Source organism: Erythrolamprus reginae, chromosome 3, assembly GCF_031021105.1.
Source record: "Erythrolamprus reginae isolate rEryReg1 chromosome 3, rEryReg1.hap1, whole genome shotgun sequence".
Classification (NCBI taxonomy): Eukaryota; Metazoa; Chordata; class Lepidosauria; order Squamata; family Dipsadidae; genus Erythrolamprus; species Erythrolamprus reginae.
Genome location: NC_091952.1, coordinates 70582872 through 70599561, shown reverse-complemented (window position 1 = coordinate 70599561; position 16690 = coordinate 70582872). Strand labels below are relative to the sequence as shown.

Below are 16690 nucleotides of genomic sequence, written 5' to 3'. Positions count from 1 at the left end.
GAAAGGGGCTACCAATAGGCATCCTCCACCGATACGACGTTTCCCTACTTGGGATCTTACTGTGGTATTGCAAGCGCTCACAGCTCCTCCGTTCGAACCGCTGAGAACTGTGCCTTTGAGGATGTTATCTCTTAAAACAGCGTTCTTAGTGGCTATTACATCGGCACGGCGGGTGTCGGAGCTGTCGGCCTTGTCAGTAAGGCCTGACCTTTGTACATTTCAACCTAATAGGGTGATCCTCCGTTTGGACCCAACGTTCATACCTAAAGTCAACACCCACTTTCACCGGACACAGGAACTTGTCTTGCCGGATTTCTGCGTGCATGGATCACATCCATTGGAACTTAAGTGGCATAAGGTGGACGTGCGCAGAGCTCTGAAACTCTATATCAGGCGCACGGCTCCTTTTCGCAAGACTGAGGCCTTGTTTGTCTCCTTTGGCCAACATCGACTGGGTCTCAAAGTGTCATCACAGACCATTAGTCAATGGTTGAAGCTTTGTATAGCAGAAGCGTACAAAGCAGGTTCCCAGACATTGCCTAGTGGAATCACGGCTCATTCGACTCGTAGTGCCGCTACTTCAGCGGCATGGGCCACACAGGCATCGATAGAGGACATCTGTAGGGCGGCCACGTGGGCCACCCCTACCACCTTTATACGGCATTATAAACTGGACACGTTTGCTTCGGCCGAGGCGGCCTTCGGGAGGAGAGTATTGCAACGAGTGTGTGACACTACAGGGTCATGATTCAATGATATCCCTCCCTTGAACACTGGAACTTGGGTTTATCCCATGCTGGACTGTCCTTCCAGAGGCATGGGAGAAGAACCGTTGAACTTACCTGAACGGTCTTCTCCATGTGTCCTGGAAGGAGAGTCCATACCCTCCCATTGAACCATAGACAATTGTTGCATTCAGTTAATGGTTGTTGTTTCTTGTTAAATAAATTCGGTTTCTTAATTGAATTCGTTTTTTAAAACTGAGGTACTGGGGCAGCAAGGGGGCAGTACCTACTTAATATGTTAATTATATTAATTTAAAACTCAGTCCCTACCAATAAGATTTGAGCTAAATCCCATGCTGGACTCTCCTTCCAGGACATGGAGAAGACCGTTCAGGTAAGTTCAACGGTTCTTCTGTAAACCACTTAGGACTGTAAAAACACTATGAAGTGGTATATGTCTAAATGCTATTGCTATTGCTGTGCTGTCATTCACTGCAGATTAGAGCCCTATGTGAAAATGGAGATGCCATATGTTCAAACTGGTTTCAGAAAAGGGAAACAAATAAAAGACATAATTGCTAATGCATAGTGAATAATTGAGAAGACCAAAACAAAATAAATATCTACTTCAATGATTATTATAATCCCAGCGACCGGTTAGGTCCCACAGAGTTGGCCTTCTCCGGGTCCCGTCGACTAAGCAATGTCGTTTGGCGGGACCCAGGAGAAGAGCCTTCTCTGTGGTGGCCCCGTCCCTCTGGAACCAGCTCCCCCCAGATATCAGGGTTGCCCCCACCCTCCTTGCCTTTCGCAAGCTCCTTAAAACCCACCTCTGACGTCAGGCATGGGGGAATTGAAATTTCCCTTCCCCCTAGGCTTATAGAATTTATACATGGTATGCTTGTATGTATGAGTGGTTCTTTAAATTGGGTTTTTTTAGATTGTCTTTTAATATTAGATTTGTTTACATTGTCTTTTTATATTGTTGTTAGCCGCCCCAAGTCTTCGGAGAGGGGCGGCATACAAATCTAATAAATAATAATAATAATAATAATAATAATAATAATAATAATAATAATAATAATCATCATCATCATCATCATCATCATCATCATCATCTCCCCCGGGCCTATACAATTTATGTATGGTATGTTTGTATGTATGTCTGCTTAAAAATTGGGTTTTTTAAATATTTTAAATTGTAAATTATTAGATTTGTTATGAACTGTTTTATCGTGTTGTGAGCCGCCCCAGGTCTACGGAGAGGGGCGACATACAAATCTAATAAATAAATGAATGAACGAACGAACAAACAAACAAACAAACAAACAAACAAACAAGAAAATAGGAATCCTAGAATAACTAATTGTCATTTCCTATCATAGGACAGGAGGCTACACCATGGAATTAAGCTAGGCTTCTGCTTTAAAAACCAACTAGTAATATTAAAAGAGTCAGACTACTGGCTAGAACTTGGTCTTTGAAGGTCTTGGAAAAGATATTCAGATACTGTGATGTGTATATTACTGCTGAGATCAGAATTGTGCAGGTGTCGGTTTTCTTAAGACATTTTATGTGGAACCAAAAGCAAGATACAGTATTGATGTTTGGAACTTAGCTATTGGAGAAGACTCATGAGAACATGATGGATGTCCAAGAAACCCAGCAAATAGATCCTAGAATAAACCAATCCAGACTTGTCCCTTGATGTACCAAGGTCAAATTATCATATTTTGAATATATTTTGCAAACTCTTAACTTTTGTGAAAACTATAATATTGGAAAAGGCACAAAGAAGAAATGGGCAGCAGCAAGGTGAATATATTTCCTAAGTGAATACAAATCATTCTGGAGAAGGCCTGACTAATGTGGTTACCAAGAGTCAGATTGTTGGCAAATAATCTTATTGCAGGATCTAATTTGGGTTGGTCACTGGGAGCAGAGGTTTAACCTTCCAAGCTTTCAGACTTGTGCTGGAGCCCACCCTTAGGGAATTTCTCTCTACCGAAAGCTCAGAAGACTAAATGTCTGGTCCCGGTCACCATCTCAGATTGGATCCTGCAATCAGATTTTTCTTAACTCCATATTTCAGGACACCGCACAATCTATTGCTCAAGGGAGGCTACACAAAAGGCTCAGCCCCCAAATTAGACGTATCTTGCTGGGACCGCAAAGACCTAGATGTTCATTACAGACATCAGAGGGGGAATAATATAAAAGCTTTTGGGTGTTCCTGAACATTTAATTGTCATTTTCCACCTGTGAAGACCCTTTGGCATGTGTTTTAAACAATTTTAAATAATCATTTCTTTGTAAGTAACTTGCTTATTTGCAAATAGTGGTGGAAGGACTCCATTTATTTCAGTTTATTTCTAAATGGGTTTATCAGTTGAAATCCATTTACAATTTATCTCTCTTCTAATATTTTTTTTTAGTGTATAAGGCCAAACAATGTTCAAATTTTGACATATATGCATCCTGTAACTTCCTATATAATCTCTTGAAGTCTAATTTATTGTTGCCTGTTTAAAAAAAAATCATCATGCATAAGTAGGACATAAGAAGTTTTACACACACAATTTTATGCATGTCCTTTTTAGTCTCTTGAACATAATTTTAATTGAGTAAATTAATGATAATTTTTATATTAGAAACAGGAGTGTGTTTGGTGGGGCATCAATGCATGATTTCAATTTTTTTTTATTTCAGGTTCCCAAACTGCTGCCTTCACTTTGTCCTGAAGAACTTCTGGTTCATAGTTCTGCACAAATTGTTGATAAGTGCATGGTGAGTAGCAAGAAGGGAATAATGGGGAGATAGAGGTAAATAAATATGGCATGGCATTTGTTTTCCTGGTTCTTGTTTCCTGGTAAATATTGTTATAATGAAAGCTCTTTCAAGCAATATACCTTTGTATTTTAACCATTTCTCTGCACATCATCACTTTCAATTAATAGATTAAGATTACGAGTTTTAGAGTAGGTAAGAAAAAAATCTTAGCTTGGGCAAACTAAGTAGGATAGATGCTAACAAATTTTCTAATGGTATGAGGATGACACTCTTTTGTGAATAGAGCAGGGGCAATTGCACAGGAAATATTAAGGTCCATAAAAGATTTATGCATTGCACTCAGACTTGTTGAGAAAGAGAACGACCCACCTACCAATTTGATCAAGTCAGGTTGTCTCACGTGGCACCAAAAAAATTCCAGTCCACTTGTTCGCGGGTTTGTATAGAACACAAACACAAGTGTCAACCTCACAGTGTCATGTTGCTATCATGGGATGTATTGTGACCTTTCCCCCTTTGCGGACCTGGAATGGGCATGGCCTACACATGAAGCATCCGGGACACAGGCCGCCAGTTTGATACCCCTGGTGTAGAACATGCTTCTCCTAGAACCCTCCTAGAGAGTTAAGCAGATCATGGGAACAAGACCTACTGTATGCTTGATCTGCTGGGTTGGAATTGCTGAAGTGCACTGATTTTTATTAATTATAAAAATAACATTTACATCTGTCTATGTTTGAGTTCGCCAACTCCCTGCAGTGGACTATCATGTATGTATTTATAATGTATAGTATTTATTTATTTATTGATTGATTGATTGGATTTGTATGTCGCCCCTCTCCGGAGACTCGGGGTGGCTAACAGCAATAATAAAACAGCGTATAGCAATAATCCAATACTAAAAACAATTAAAACCCATTACTGTATAATAAAAAACCAAACATACATACAGACATACCATGCATAAAATTGTAAAGGCCTAGGGGGAAAGAGTATCTCAATTCCCCCATGCCTGGCGGCAGAGGTGGGTTTTAAGTAGCTTACAAAAGGCAAGGAGGGTGGGGGCAATTCTAATCTCTGGGGGGAGTTGGTTCCAGAGGGCCGGGGCCGCCACAGAGAAGGCTCTTCCCCTGGGTCCCTCCAAGTAGGCTGGAAACAGTTAACTTCAGAGAATGTGCCAGAGACAGAATTATTTCTTTTTATGTTCTTGAAATGGACAATCAAAAAACCTTAATCACTAGAACATCAATTTGATAGCTATGGTACATATTCAAAAATTCTCCAGTTCTTTTTGACTAATCCATTTAGAGTGCTTTATATTTTCCAATATACAACCAAAAAAAGTAGCGGTTTTTTCATGTAAAAAAAGATTTTTGAGGCTTCATTAAAGCTAATTTGGGTCTCTCCAGTCTGTTAATTGGCATCTATCAACAATTCAAGGAGAAGATATTGTTTAATTCTTGATGGTTCAGTTTCTTTCTCTTCCTCTGTAGGTTGGCTCTGACAGCATTGTAGGTGCATCTTCTCAAATAGGAGAAAAGACTTCAGTAAAGCGTTCTGTCATTGGGACGTCATGTTTGATCAAAGACAAAGCTAAAATTACTAACTGCATCATCATGAATTCTGTCAGAATTGAAGAAGGGTAGGTGGCCTTTTTGAAAAATCTTTTGTGATTTTATATAAAGAATTGTAGCATTAAAACCAACCAATTATGGAATATCCAAAGCATACCCTGTTTGGCTGAATGCCACTTCTTTATTTCCAGGAGAGAAAACAGAATTATGAATGAGGCATCCACAACAGGGCCACAAGAGGCTACAAAGCAACATTGTACCATTGTGATGCAAACTGTACTCCTTTTGTACATGTACTGTATCACGACTGTGCAATTCTCTATCATTTTAATGAAAGCCTTCATTCCTGCAGAAGCCCCCTATCTGAGAAATATTAAATTTCATATGTAAAATGAAATAGATAAAAAATTTAAAATATTCAAATTTACAATATGCATAGTACATAAAATTAGTGTTAAAAACACTGCAAGCTAAATATTGGAAAGCTAAAAACAAGAGTAATTTTTAAATACGATTCAGAGAATATTTAGAAAATTATAAGCAGAATAGCTTTATTTTGCCCGATGTGTTAGTATCTTCAAATAATGAAGAGATGCTAAATAAATTCTACAAAAGTAAGTTGTGACCAAAAACACTGTACAGCAGTGATGGCGAACTTTTTTTCCTTTGGGTGCTGAAGGAGCATGCGTGCGCACTATCGCACATCCACGTGTGCTGGATTGTTACGTGGTGCTCAACTGAATTCACTCTGCATGGTTTTTCTTTTCGTCATTTAAAAAAATATTTTTAATTTATTTTTTAAAATAAATTTAATTTATTTTGGTTGTACTTTGTATTGAATTTTATCTGTTTGGATTGTTTTTGTATGTATACCATTCAGAATCATTACATGAGATAAATTGCTGTGTAAATGTGATAAATTTATTTATTTATTCATAACTTTCTAGAACTTCCCAGAATTATGGCATAAGTATCTTTGTTTAATGATTATTGTAGCATTGGAAAAAAAATGTAGATGGTCAAAAATTGGCAACCAGAAGAGTCAGAGGCAACTGCCCTAAGAGGAAATAGTATTGTATTGGCAATATTTAACTTAAACAAAAGATTAATGACAGGGACATTTTGGATAAAAATTAAATTATATGCAGCATGGATCAAGCAGATGGGGAAAATGTTTTAATTTTCTTAAAATAATAAAATTATTTTATTTTATTTATTTATTTAATTTATTTATTTATTTATTTATTTTTTATTTATTTATTTTAATGGTGGTATTAATGCTGTTTAACTTTACAAAATTATTTATTTTAACATATATTATATGTGTTATTTCACATAGGAAATGCTCCCACAAACCTTATTTTGGCAAGGGTTTTTTCAATGGCTTGTCCTTTTAGTTCCATACGTTTCTTGTATTGTTTGAAAAAGTTAAATTGTTATATAAATGATAGCTACTAATAGCTCCCTCCAGTAGCATTACCACTGAAAACACCGTAAAAAGCATATTTTTTGTTCCTTTTATAATCTTCTCTGTAACAGTTGCTGGGACAGCCTAATGGCAACTTTCCTATGATGAATTGTATTTAATAATCTGAATAAGTGAGATTTAATACATGTATACTGATTCCCATGGAAAATATATGTAATCTCTTTATGAGTGCCTCGAGTATATATTTTTCCCTCCGAAGTGAGATAAGGAAAGAAAAAGGATATTAATACACTTAAGTCAAGGAAGGCAATATGGTTTTGGTTGTGAAATATTATCCCAAGCTTGTTGAGCTTAAGTAGTAAATTATAGCTATTACACTTTTGATAACTAATGGGTTAGCTCAAATGTGATTTTCTTGTAAGGTAGTCCCCAACTTTTTGTTTTGTTTGAGTTAGAAAAACAAACATTAATATTTTATCACGTTTTGACAAGTAATGAATGTAGGGAAAACACCTCCAGGATTCTTAATTGACAGATTATCCAGATGCATTTTAAGGAGTATCTGATGTCTTAATCATATGCTGAGTTTTAAGGAGTATCTGATGTCTTAATCATATGCTCTCTCCTTTGAAAGAGATTGTATTACTATTTGCCATGGTTCTCTATTTATAATATTATCTTTCTAAAATCTTCACTTTAATGGATTCAATTTGCTACTATGTCATAAGTAGAAATACTGTACACAGTTTTTCACTAAAAGTGTCAATCTATTCCTCACAGCAGTGAGTTGGCTTGATATATCTAATAGCATGCATAGCACATCTGGGAAGTTAGCTGGCTAGATGACAAGCTTAAAGTAGCAGTGGATGTCAGAGTAAAGCTGATGTCATTCGTAATAGAAACATGTTTGGCAAGATTGCTCCTCTTCTTTATTTTGAGTATACAGTATACTCAGTTTTGTTCCCAGAAGCCGTGAATTTAAACTTGTTGAGTTGCACAGAAAATGTTGCCTCTGTTCTTTATGAATAGTCTATTGTGTTAAACATAAAAATAGATAAAATTAAAAAAAAGGTTTCTGATCTAACTTTAATGGTAATATAGTTTTCTCTCTAGCCCAGGGAATCAATATTGAACTCCAATTTATAACATGTAAATGTCTCAAAGATACACACACACACAAACGCACGCACATACACACAGACACAAATACACTTACTAAAGTGTAATGTAATGCCAACAGAAGACAAAATATTATTCTCAAACTACCTTTGAGAAGGATATTTTCATGGAATTAAAGACCAGTCATTGCCGGACGCTAAGATGTCTTGACTACTTTCCCTGTGTTTATTGCCTTTGCATCATTTTCCAAGCAGCAAAAGGTAACAAAGAGCAACAGCTTTTTTATTAGTGAATTCTCCTGGCCAGTCCTTAAGAACATGCTGTTGATACAACCTAGATGAGACCATGCACACCCAGGGATATTGTCCTACATCATCCTGGTGACTTGAACTGAGTGAGATCATGTATGCGAGGCTTGCTTGAGATAAGCAGTTTGCTGCACACAACCTCTATATAACTTCTATCTCTACAATATCTGACTTATATTCTCTTGATTTGGAAGGAGACCAAATTCTTTATAACACCTCAAATCACCAAAGAAATAGTAAGTTATTCCTGATGTATGGCATTATTTGTGGTAAAGCTTTATAAGTAATATACAGTGGGCTAGAACCTGCTATTCTTTTAAAAGAGGACACTTTTTATAATTAAGACAAACTTTCAACTTGTGTCCTTCAGATGTATTGGAAAGCCATATTGATTGGGAATTATGGCAATTGTTGCTGTTCATTGCCAGTTCGCACCAGATTGAACAATGATGCTTGGTAAATTGCCATTGCCATATTGCCTCAAGAATAACTTAAGGAGTTTGTTTTGTAAAGAACTTTAAAGTTATTTTATGGGAAGTAATATTGGAATTTATTAAACATGTTTAAAGACAGGGAAGTCTCAAATGGCTTTAAGCTCTGGTCTGTTAAAACAGAATTCAAACCAAGGTTTTCAATTGGACTCATTTAAATCCACTACTAGGATTTGTGCAAGGTTTTGGGGAATAGATGTGGAGATGGAAGGCGAATATCAATAGACAATTTGATACCTGTGTCAGAGGATCCTAATGTCATAATCCATAGAATCGTTCTTCCACGTCAACTGTAATGAAACAATGGGAATCCTAATAGGAATGACCAGCATGTTTTCAACTGGCATTTGTTTCTAATAGTATTTATACTGCAAAGAGCCATGAAAAATATGCTTGGTTTTTAAAAGATAAGATAGAAAGACCTGTACATGGATTAGAGAACAAATGAATGTATGAGAGATCATCAAGAGAGTAACAGAATTGCAATGGAAATGGGCTGGTCGCATAGCAAGAAAAGCTGAGTAAGTGGACCAACAGAGTCATAGAATGGATCCCACTATATAAAAAGCATCCACGAAAGAGATCTAAAACAAGATGGATCAGCGACATCAGCATGGAGGTCCCAACTGGCAAAAAGAAAGCTTAGCACCGTATGGATTGGAAACGTGCGGAAGAGGCCTTCATCCTGCCTGCCATGGATAGACAATGGCTATGATGGTGATGGTGATGATGATGTTATCTGTTACTTTCCAGCCCCATGTCAGATTTGGACTAGAGCACCTTCCACCTTGGGAGAACTGGTATGAATGTCCAAGTGACCAGTGAGGTGAGAAATGGTCAGTCAAGTTTGGATGGCAATCCTGGATAATAATTATGGATTTTGAAAGAAATGAAGAAGAATAACTACCAGATTTCTATGCAACTTAATTAAGCTGAAGAAACTTCTTGGATAAGAAGTGAAACATCTTCAAAGAAAAACCAAAAAGTCCAGTTGCCTCATGAAAAAGTACCTTTGGGTCAACCATGACCCGGATGACTGAGAATCTCCATAGACATTTAATTAAGCTGACTTACCAGATCTCTTAATAGTCACTTAATACAAATTCATAACATTATTTCTTCACATTGTCTAGAGCAATGTTTCCCAATCTTGGCAACTTGAAGAAATTTGGACTTCAACTCCCAGAATTCTCCATTCGCTGGCTGGGGAATTCTGGGAGTTGAAGTCCAAATTTCTTCAAGTTGCCAAGGTTGGGAAACACTGGTCTAGAGATATTATTGCTGCTGAAATTATTTTTGTGAATTGTTTTAGCACAAATTTGTAAGCCATTTGGTACACAAATGGTAGAGATATATGCCGGGGTGGGCTACTGTCTAGATGGGGGGGGGGACTGGGGGGGGGACAGAGTAGGGTAGCAAAAATGGAGCTCCACCCCAGAACATCCAATTTACACTGAAAGATGCTGAAAGAAAATGCATAAGCCATACCTACAGTGTGGTAGTAAAAATTTTGGTAGCCCTTCACTAGGATATATGGAATAGAAATGTAAAGAATACAAAACATATAGCTGAACTTGTTAAATTTGGGCCCTTAAGCAAGAGCTGCTCTTCTATAGCTCATGCATAAGCCAGGTGAATTTGCCTTAGCAAATCATACAGTCTTGTTCTTGCAGCAAGATTATGAATGAGGGACAGCATGTGTGTCTAGTTAAACCCTGCTGCCATCTACCACATGTCACCAATTTAATCCTGTTTTTTTTTTCTGAGAATATGTCCAAGTGAAGGGGAAGTTAAAAAGAAAGTACAGTGTTAGAAACATAGAAACATAGAAGACTGACGGCAGAAAAAGACCTCATGGTCCATCTAGTCTGCCCTTATACTATTTCCTGTATTTTATCTTACAATGGATATATGTTTATCCCAGGCATGTTTAAATTCAGTTACTGTGGATTTACCAACCACGTCTGCTGGAAGTTTGTTCCAAGGATCTACTACTCTTTCAGTAAAATAATATTTTCTCATGTTGCCTTTGATCATTCCCCCAACTAACTTCAGATTGTGTCCCCTTGTTCTTGTGTTCACTTTCCTATTAAAAACACTTCCCTCCTGAACCTTATTTAACCCTTTAATATATTTAAATGTTTCGATCATGTCCCCCCTTTTCCTTCTGTCCTCCAGACTATACAGATTGAGTTCATTAAGTCTTTCCTGATACGTTTTATGCTTAAGACCTTCCACCATTCTTGTAGCCTGTCTTTGGACCCGTTCAATTTTGTCAAGTGTTCCCTCGATTTTCGCGGGAAATGCGTTCCGAGACCGCCCGCGAAAGTCAAATTTCCACGAAGTAGAGATGCGGAAGTAAATACACTATTTTTGGCTATGAACAGCATCACAAGCCTTCCCTTAACACTTTAAACCCCTAAATTACAATTTCCCATTCCCTTAGCAACCATTTAGATTATTACTCACCATGTTTATTTATTAAACTTTATTTAAAAAAAATATTTATTAAAGGCGGACTAAAGTTTGGCGATGACATATGACATCATCAGGCAGGAAAAACCATGGTATAGGGGAAAACTGCAAAGTATTTTTTAATTAATATTTTTCAAAAACCGTGGTATAGGCTTTTTGCGAAGTTCGAACCCGCGAAAATCGAGGGAACACTGTAATGGAACTAGTAGAAGATGGATCATGAAGTGATTACGTGGTTTTCTTAATAGTGTCTGATGTACAGAGCAGTAGTGGGTTCTAAAACCCTTTACAACTGGTTTGCACATAGAAACATAGAAGACTGACGGCAGAAAAAGACCTCATAGTCCATCTAGTCTGCCCTTATACTATTTCCTGTATAATTCACATGCACAGAAGCGTTCCAGGCAGCTAGGCAGAATCTCCTGCCACCGGCGCTTCCAGTTCTTAGAACTGGGCTGAACCGAGAGAAATCCACTGCTGGTACAGAGCTAGGGACAAGCTGAAAAAATTCTAATTGATCCCAGGAGGGGTTTAGCATTCATTGACTTCAGCGCAAAGCCTTTCACTCCCTGTCCATCTTATATAATGCATGCATTAGAGCAAACCTGTTCCAAAGTGATATTTATATACTGTACTATCGTAGCAAGATTTTTCAGGACGTTCCCTCGGGTGAAAAGAGGCTTGATTCCAACGTCATAGTTTGCAGAGCTGCCAATAATGTGGCCCTCATGTGGAGATGATCAAATACATTATATTATACTCTTGGGATGGTATCTTCCTTTCACAGGACTTGCTGAATGCTTCTCATATTAGCCATGCATGCCACTATTTATCCCAGTGTTTAGGATCATGAGCACTGAATTCTTTAAAAGAACAGCTTCTCATAATATAGACCAGTGATTTTCAACCTTTTTTGAGCTGCGGCACATTTTTTACATATACAAAATTATGGGGCACATTGAGCGGGCGGGGGAGTGGGGGGGCTACAAAAAGTTTGGACAAAAAATTATCTCTCTTCCGCCCTTTTGCTCTATTTCTCTCCCTCTTTCTCTCTCTTCCTTCCTTCCCCTCTCTGTCCATCCCTCTTTCTTTCTTTCTTCCTTCCTTCCTCTCTTTTTTGCTCTTTCTATCTCTCCCTCCTTTCCTGCCTCCCTTTCTCTCTCTTGCTTTCTTTCTCTCTCTCTCTTGCTTGCTTTCTCTCTTTCTTTCTTTCTTTCTCTCTCTCTCTTTCTCAGCTTCGCGGCACACCTGACCATGTCTCACGGCACACTAGTGTGCCACGGCACACTGGTTGAAAAACACTGATATAGACAATGTGCACTAAGCAATATGTTTCAGAATTAATATAAAGAGGAAGAATTAAATGAAACTCTGTGAAACAAAGATACTAACGTGTTCTGTCGGGCTCTATGGTACACTCCTCCCAAAAATTCACAGGTACAAATTTCAGACACACACACGTTTGAAAATTCAAAACAATGTTCTTTATAATGAAAATTCACTTAACCTAAGCCCTCTTTTGATATAGCAAAGAGCACTGGTCTCCAAACAAACTGGTAATTTGTACAAGTCCCTTATCAGTTCTGTGATACTTAGCTTGCAGCTGTGAGGCAATTCACAATCCTTCTTCTTTCACAAAGTGAAACACACTTTGCTCTGGTTTAGTTTCCAAGCGGGGAAATATCAGCACACAAAAGGTCAAAGTCAGTAAAGCAGTCACGAAACACAACAATCAGATAATCCTCCACAATGGCCAAACCCACAGGCTGCTATTTATAGCAACTTCACTAATTACCACAGCCCCACCCAACCACATGTGGCCTCATTTTCTTTGATAATAATCTCTCAGTTGTTGTTGCCTATGCATCGCTCTCTGCATGCGTGGCTGTATCATTAACTCTTGTTCTGAATCCAAGGAGGAGCTAGATAATTGATCTCCTTCTGAGCTGTCTGCCCCATTCTCCTCCTCCCTGTCACTCATATCTTCTTGGTCAGAGGAGCCTTCATCAACAGATTCCACCTGGGGCAAAACAGGCCTGCAGCATGTGGATGTCTCCCCCACATCCACAGTCCTTGGGGCAGGAGCTGGGCCAGAGCTAACCACAATACTAACGTTATCCTTACGGATCTTAAATTAGCCGCTCTGGGAAACAGATACGGCATCCCATGAATATGGAGGTGTGTTCCATAGTCTTTGTGGAAGTTGGTTGCTGTTTAAAAAGGGGCCCAATGCAGAAAATACTCTCCTTGTAAGATTTATATTTAAATCCAATAGCTCTTGCCAGAGACCGACAAAAAACAGCCAGCAAGATGCTTGCTTTGGCATTGGGCCTGGACAGCTATGCTTCTGGAGTTCCAGGATGAGTTCTGCACTGCATTATACTAATAGACAATGTCGCTCACTGACACCTTAAGTGTCCTTCGCCATTATGGAACACCCAAGTAAGCAGACCACCCAGGACCATGGCACAGGGCCCTGTGACCTAATGGAAATGCCCACCAAGTGAAATGTGTTGCTTTTTTATGATACCATGTCTCCCTGTTATCCTATCAAAACACTGTAATTCCAGCATGAAAAATTGAGTCATTTCTATTTATTGCCCCTCTCGCGGCTTCGAAACAGTTCCTTGTTTTGCATAATATGTTTTAGAGAGAGTAGCATTGCAGAAGTGTTAATTCTTCTCCAGAATAAACAGGGATAATGTCAGAAAAACAGAAGACAATAGTGGCAGCTCTAGGACGGGTCAACTATAAATCTATGATCGCCTACAAAAATCTACCAGATCTCCTGCAAGATCCCTATGCTGTCTCAGATCCCAAACATGGAAAAGACAATGGTTTTACATAGAATATTCAACCAGGAAGGTTCAGTTTTACAAATCGGTTAACCCCGCTTATTTTCAAGCAAATGGTTTTTATTACATAGCCAACCAAATGTACCATAGGTGGACGAGAATATGCTCCCTACGAAATGCAGCTAAGAGTTGTCTGATATTCCAGATTGGTATTGAAATGTCCAGATGGAATAGTAGATAGATCCTACCTCTTAATATCTGCAGATTGACGATAAGGCAAGGATTGATCACCCATTTAGGACTTGAATCAATGAATCCTAAATAATTAGCATATAGCCTCTAATTATGGACTGTCTTTGCATGGCTGAAGTCTGTTTCCTGTATGTGAACAGTGCATATTTCAGCCGCCCTGATTATTCTGACTCTTTCAATGCGTTTGTTTTCATCCGTTTCTGTTTTCTGGGGCTAAAGAGAATGCAAAAATAACAGTTTTTTAAAAAAAATATTCTCAGTATTTTAGGCAAAAAAGCCACCCTCCCTCTCATTAACTTTGCTCAACACACTTGATTTATAGATAGATAGCAAGCTCTGAAAGTCAGCAGTCCTGGCACTGTGTAAATCAGCTTTCCTTATTTATAGTTTCAACAGGAAAAGGAATTATTTCCCAACTCTTTACATTTCTTTCCGAAGCAATCGACCACCCTGTCCTTTGGTTTAAAGCTGTGTAGCTTTACCACAAAAGAGTGGCGGGGAGGAGAGAATGCAGTCTGGAATTGCTCTGCTATAAAAACTCCACAGATTGTGTGTTCTTGGACGTTGCCTTTAAAACAGCTTCCTTTAAGGCCACACAAGAGATGGCCTGTGTCTTTGGCTTCCTCCCACCCTCCCACCCACCCCAATCTCTGACCTCTTAGAAAAATAAATAAAAGATAAAGCAGGGTCTGGAATGCTGCAGAATGAGTATACATTTTACTCTCTGTTGTTTTCTGCTGGGATTAGTTGTTTACAATGAGAGGGAGGTGCGAGTTGCAGCCTTACTTGAAATTAGAAGCATTTCAGAGTTATCTTGTTAGGTGGTCTGTGCTTTAAAGACTTAAATCTACTGCCTTCCCTTTTGTCTTTTGGGTCATCATTTCTCCATGTGCCCTCTGTTCAAAGAGAAGCCAAACCCTCTTTCTCTTCATCATATCTAAACAATATGCTAACTCTGCTTTGGCTAGTAACCCAAAAGTGGGTATATATATTCTCTCTCATGAATGTAAAAGGTCATCAACTTTTAATTCTGCTTTAAACAAATTTATTTAAACAAATTTACTATTTACTAAGTCTGCACTGCTATTACTACTAGTTTTTTCTCATCATTTCTATCACTCATTTCCTCCCACTTATGACTGTAACTGTATTCTTAAGATTTTTACTAATATTAATTGTTTCCTCATTGCTTATTTGACCCCTATGATAATCATTAAGCGTTGTACTTCATGATTCTTGACAAATGTATCTTTTTTCTTTTATGTACGCTGAGATCATATTCACCAAAGACAAATTCCTTGTGTGTCCAATCATACTTGGCCAATAAAGAATTCTATTCTATCTATTCTTTTTATATAAATAAACTTTTACATTTCTTCAAAATTGAAATCATTGAACAAATGTTCTACACATTATATACATATATGTTAAGATTTATAACTCAATTATGAATTTAAAAATCAAGGAATCATAAGGTTGGAAGGGTCCTGGGAAGTCTTTTAATCCAACACTCTGAATGTGTTTGAATGTGATTCTCCTACCATCCCGGACATCATTTGACGTCACTGCAGTGACTTGAGTTTGACACCCCTACTGTAGAGCATCCTTTGATTAGTTCGTATTTTATCCTTGGGTGTTATGGAAAATAAATGCATCCACTGTCCAATGCTATGGAAGACTGCTATCATATCTCCTCCTTAACTTTCCCTTCCATAGGCTAGCCACACCCAATTCCATTACCTTTTCTTTGTTGAATTTAGCCTCCAGGTCCCCTACTATCTTTGCTATTCTTCTCTTTCTAATTCTTCAACATTTTTTCTTTTTTATGTTGTGACCAGAAGTGGACACCATATTCCAGGTGTGGTTTTACAGTGCGGCATAGAGCAATGTTATCACTTCCTGTGAACTTGATACCATAATTCTCTTGATGCCAGCTGCATTGGCTCTTTTAGCAGATACAGCATTCTGTCTGATAAATCAATGCATGTTTTTGCACAGCCCTCTATTTGTAGACATGCTTCAACAAAGTAAAGCAGATGAATGACATATACTTCAGATGAAAGTTCCCCTCTCCTTCCTGTGTAGCTCTTTTATACACTGCCAAATCAGGTCTATATTGCCCTAATTTTTAGGATCACATTGGTGTGTCTCTAGGAACTAGACAGGAGGGGGGGAAAGGTAGTGTAAGGACATTTATCAGTCATGTAGATCAATAGACACGGTTGAATTCAAGCCAGTATGTTGTAACGTTGGAATACTTCCACCAGATATACAAAAGATCACATTACAAGTGACATCTGGAAGAATCAGAGATAAGTTCTGGAAAAAGTTGCACAACACACTCAATAAATAAATTCCAGGGAAAATTTATTCTGTTAGTTGGCATGGATGCTGGGAACAAGATGAGAGTGTACAGGAAAAGCAAATGGATCATTTGGACCATTCAGATATCCAAGAACGAATGAGAATGATAACTGGTGAGGATGTGCTTAAAAAGACAATTTTGCTCCAATCAAGCCAGCAATCACAGAAAGGATATCAAAGCTTTCTTTTGTTTAAAAAAATGCTTATTCTTCTATATATCCAAATCATACTTTAAGCAATCTGTTGTTAAGTGTACATAATTTTCCAATATTTTATACAAGTTCCATTACAAATCATAGTTTTGAATATCTTAGTACTTTTTCCATGAAATACATGAGATTTATGAAAAGTGCCATTCAAGAGACCAT

At 38.0% G+C, this 16690-nt stretch overlaps 1 protein-coding gene across 4 annotated transcripts in view; it reads left to right on the top strand.

The window, feature by feature from the left end:
* The window catches only part of EIF2B3 (eukaryotic translation initiation factor 2B subunit gamma), a 135604-nt gene that overhangs the window by 93190 nt on the left and 25724 nt on the right, over positions 1–16690 (top strand). For all 4 annotated transcript variants that reach the window (XM_070745800.1, XM_070745803.1, XM_070745801.1 and 1 more), the window contains exons 9-10: positions 3435–3512; positions 5009–5157. In XM_070745800.1, the coding sequence (XP_070601901.1) occupies positions 3435–3512; positions 5009–5157 (227 nt within the window). The remainder of the gene's footprint in view (positions 1–3434; positions 3513–5008; positions 5158–16690) is intronic.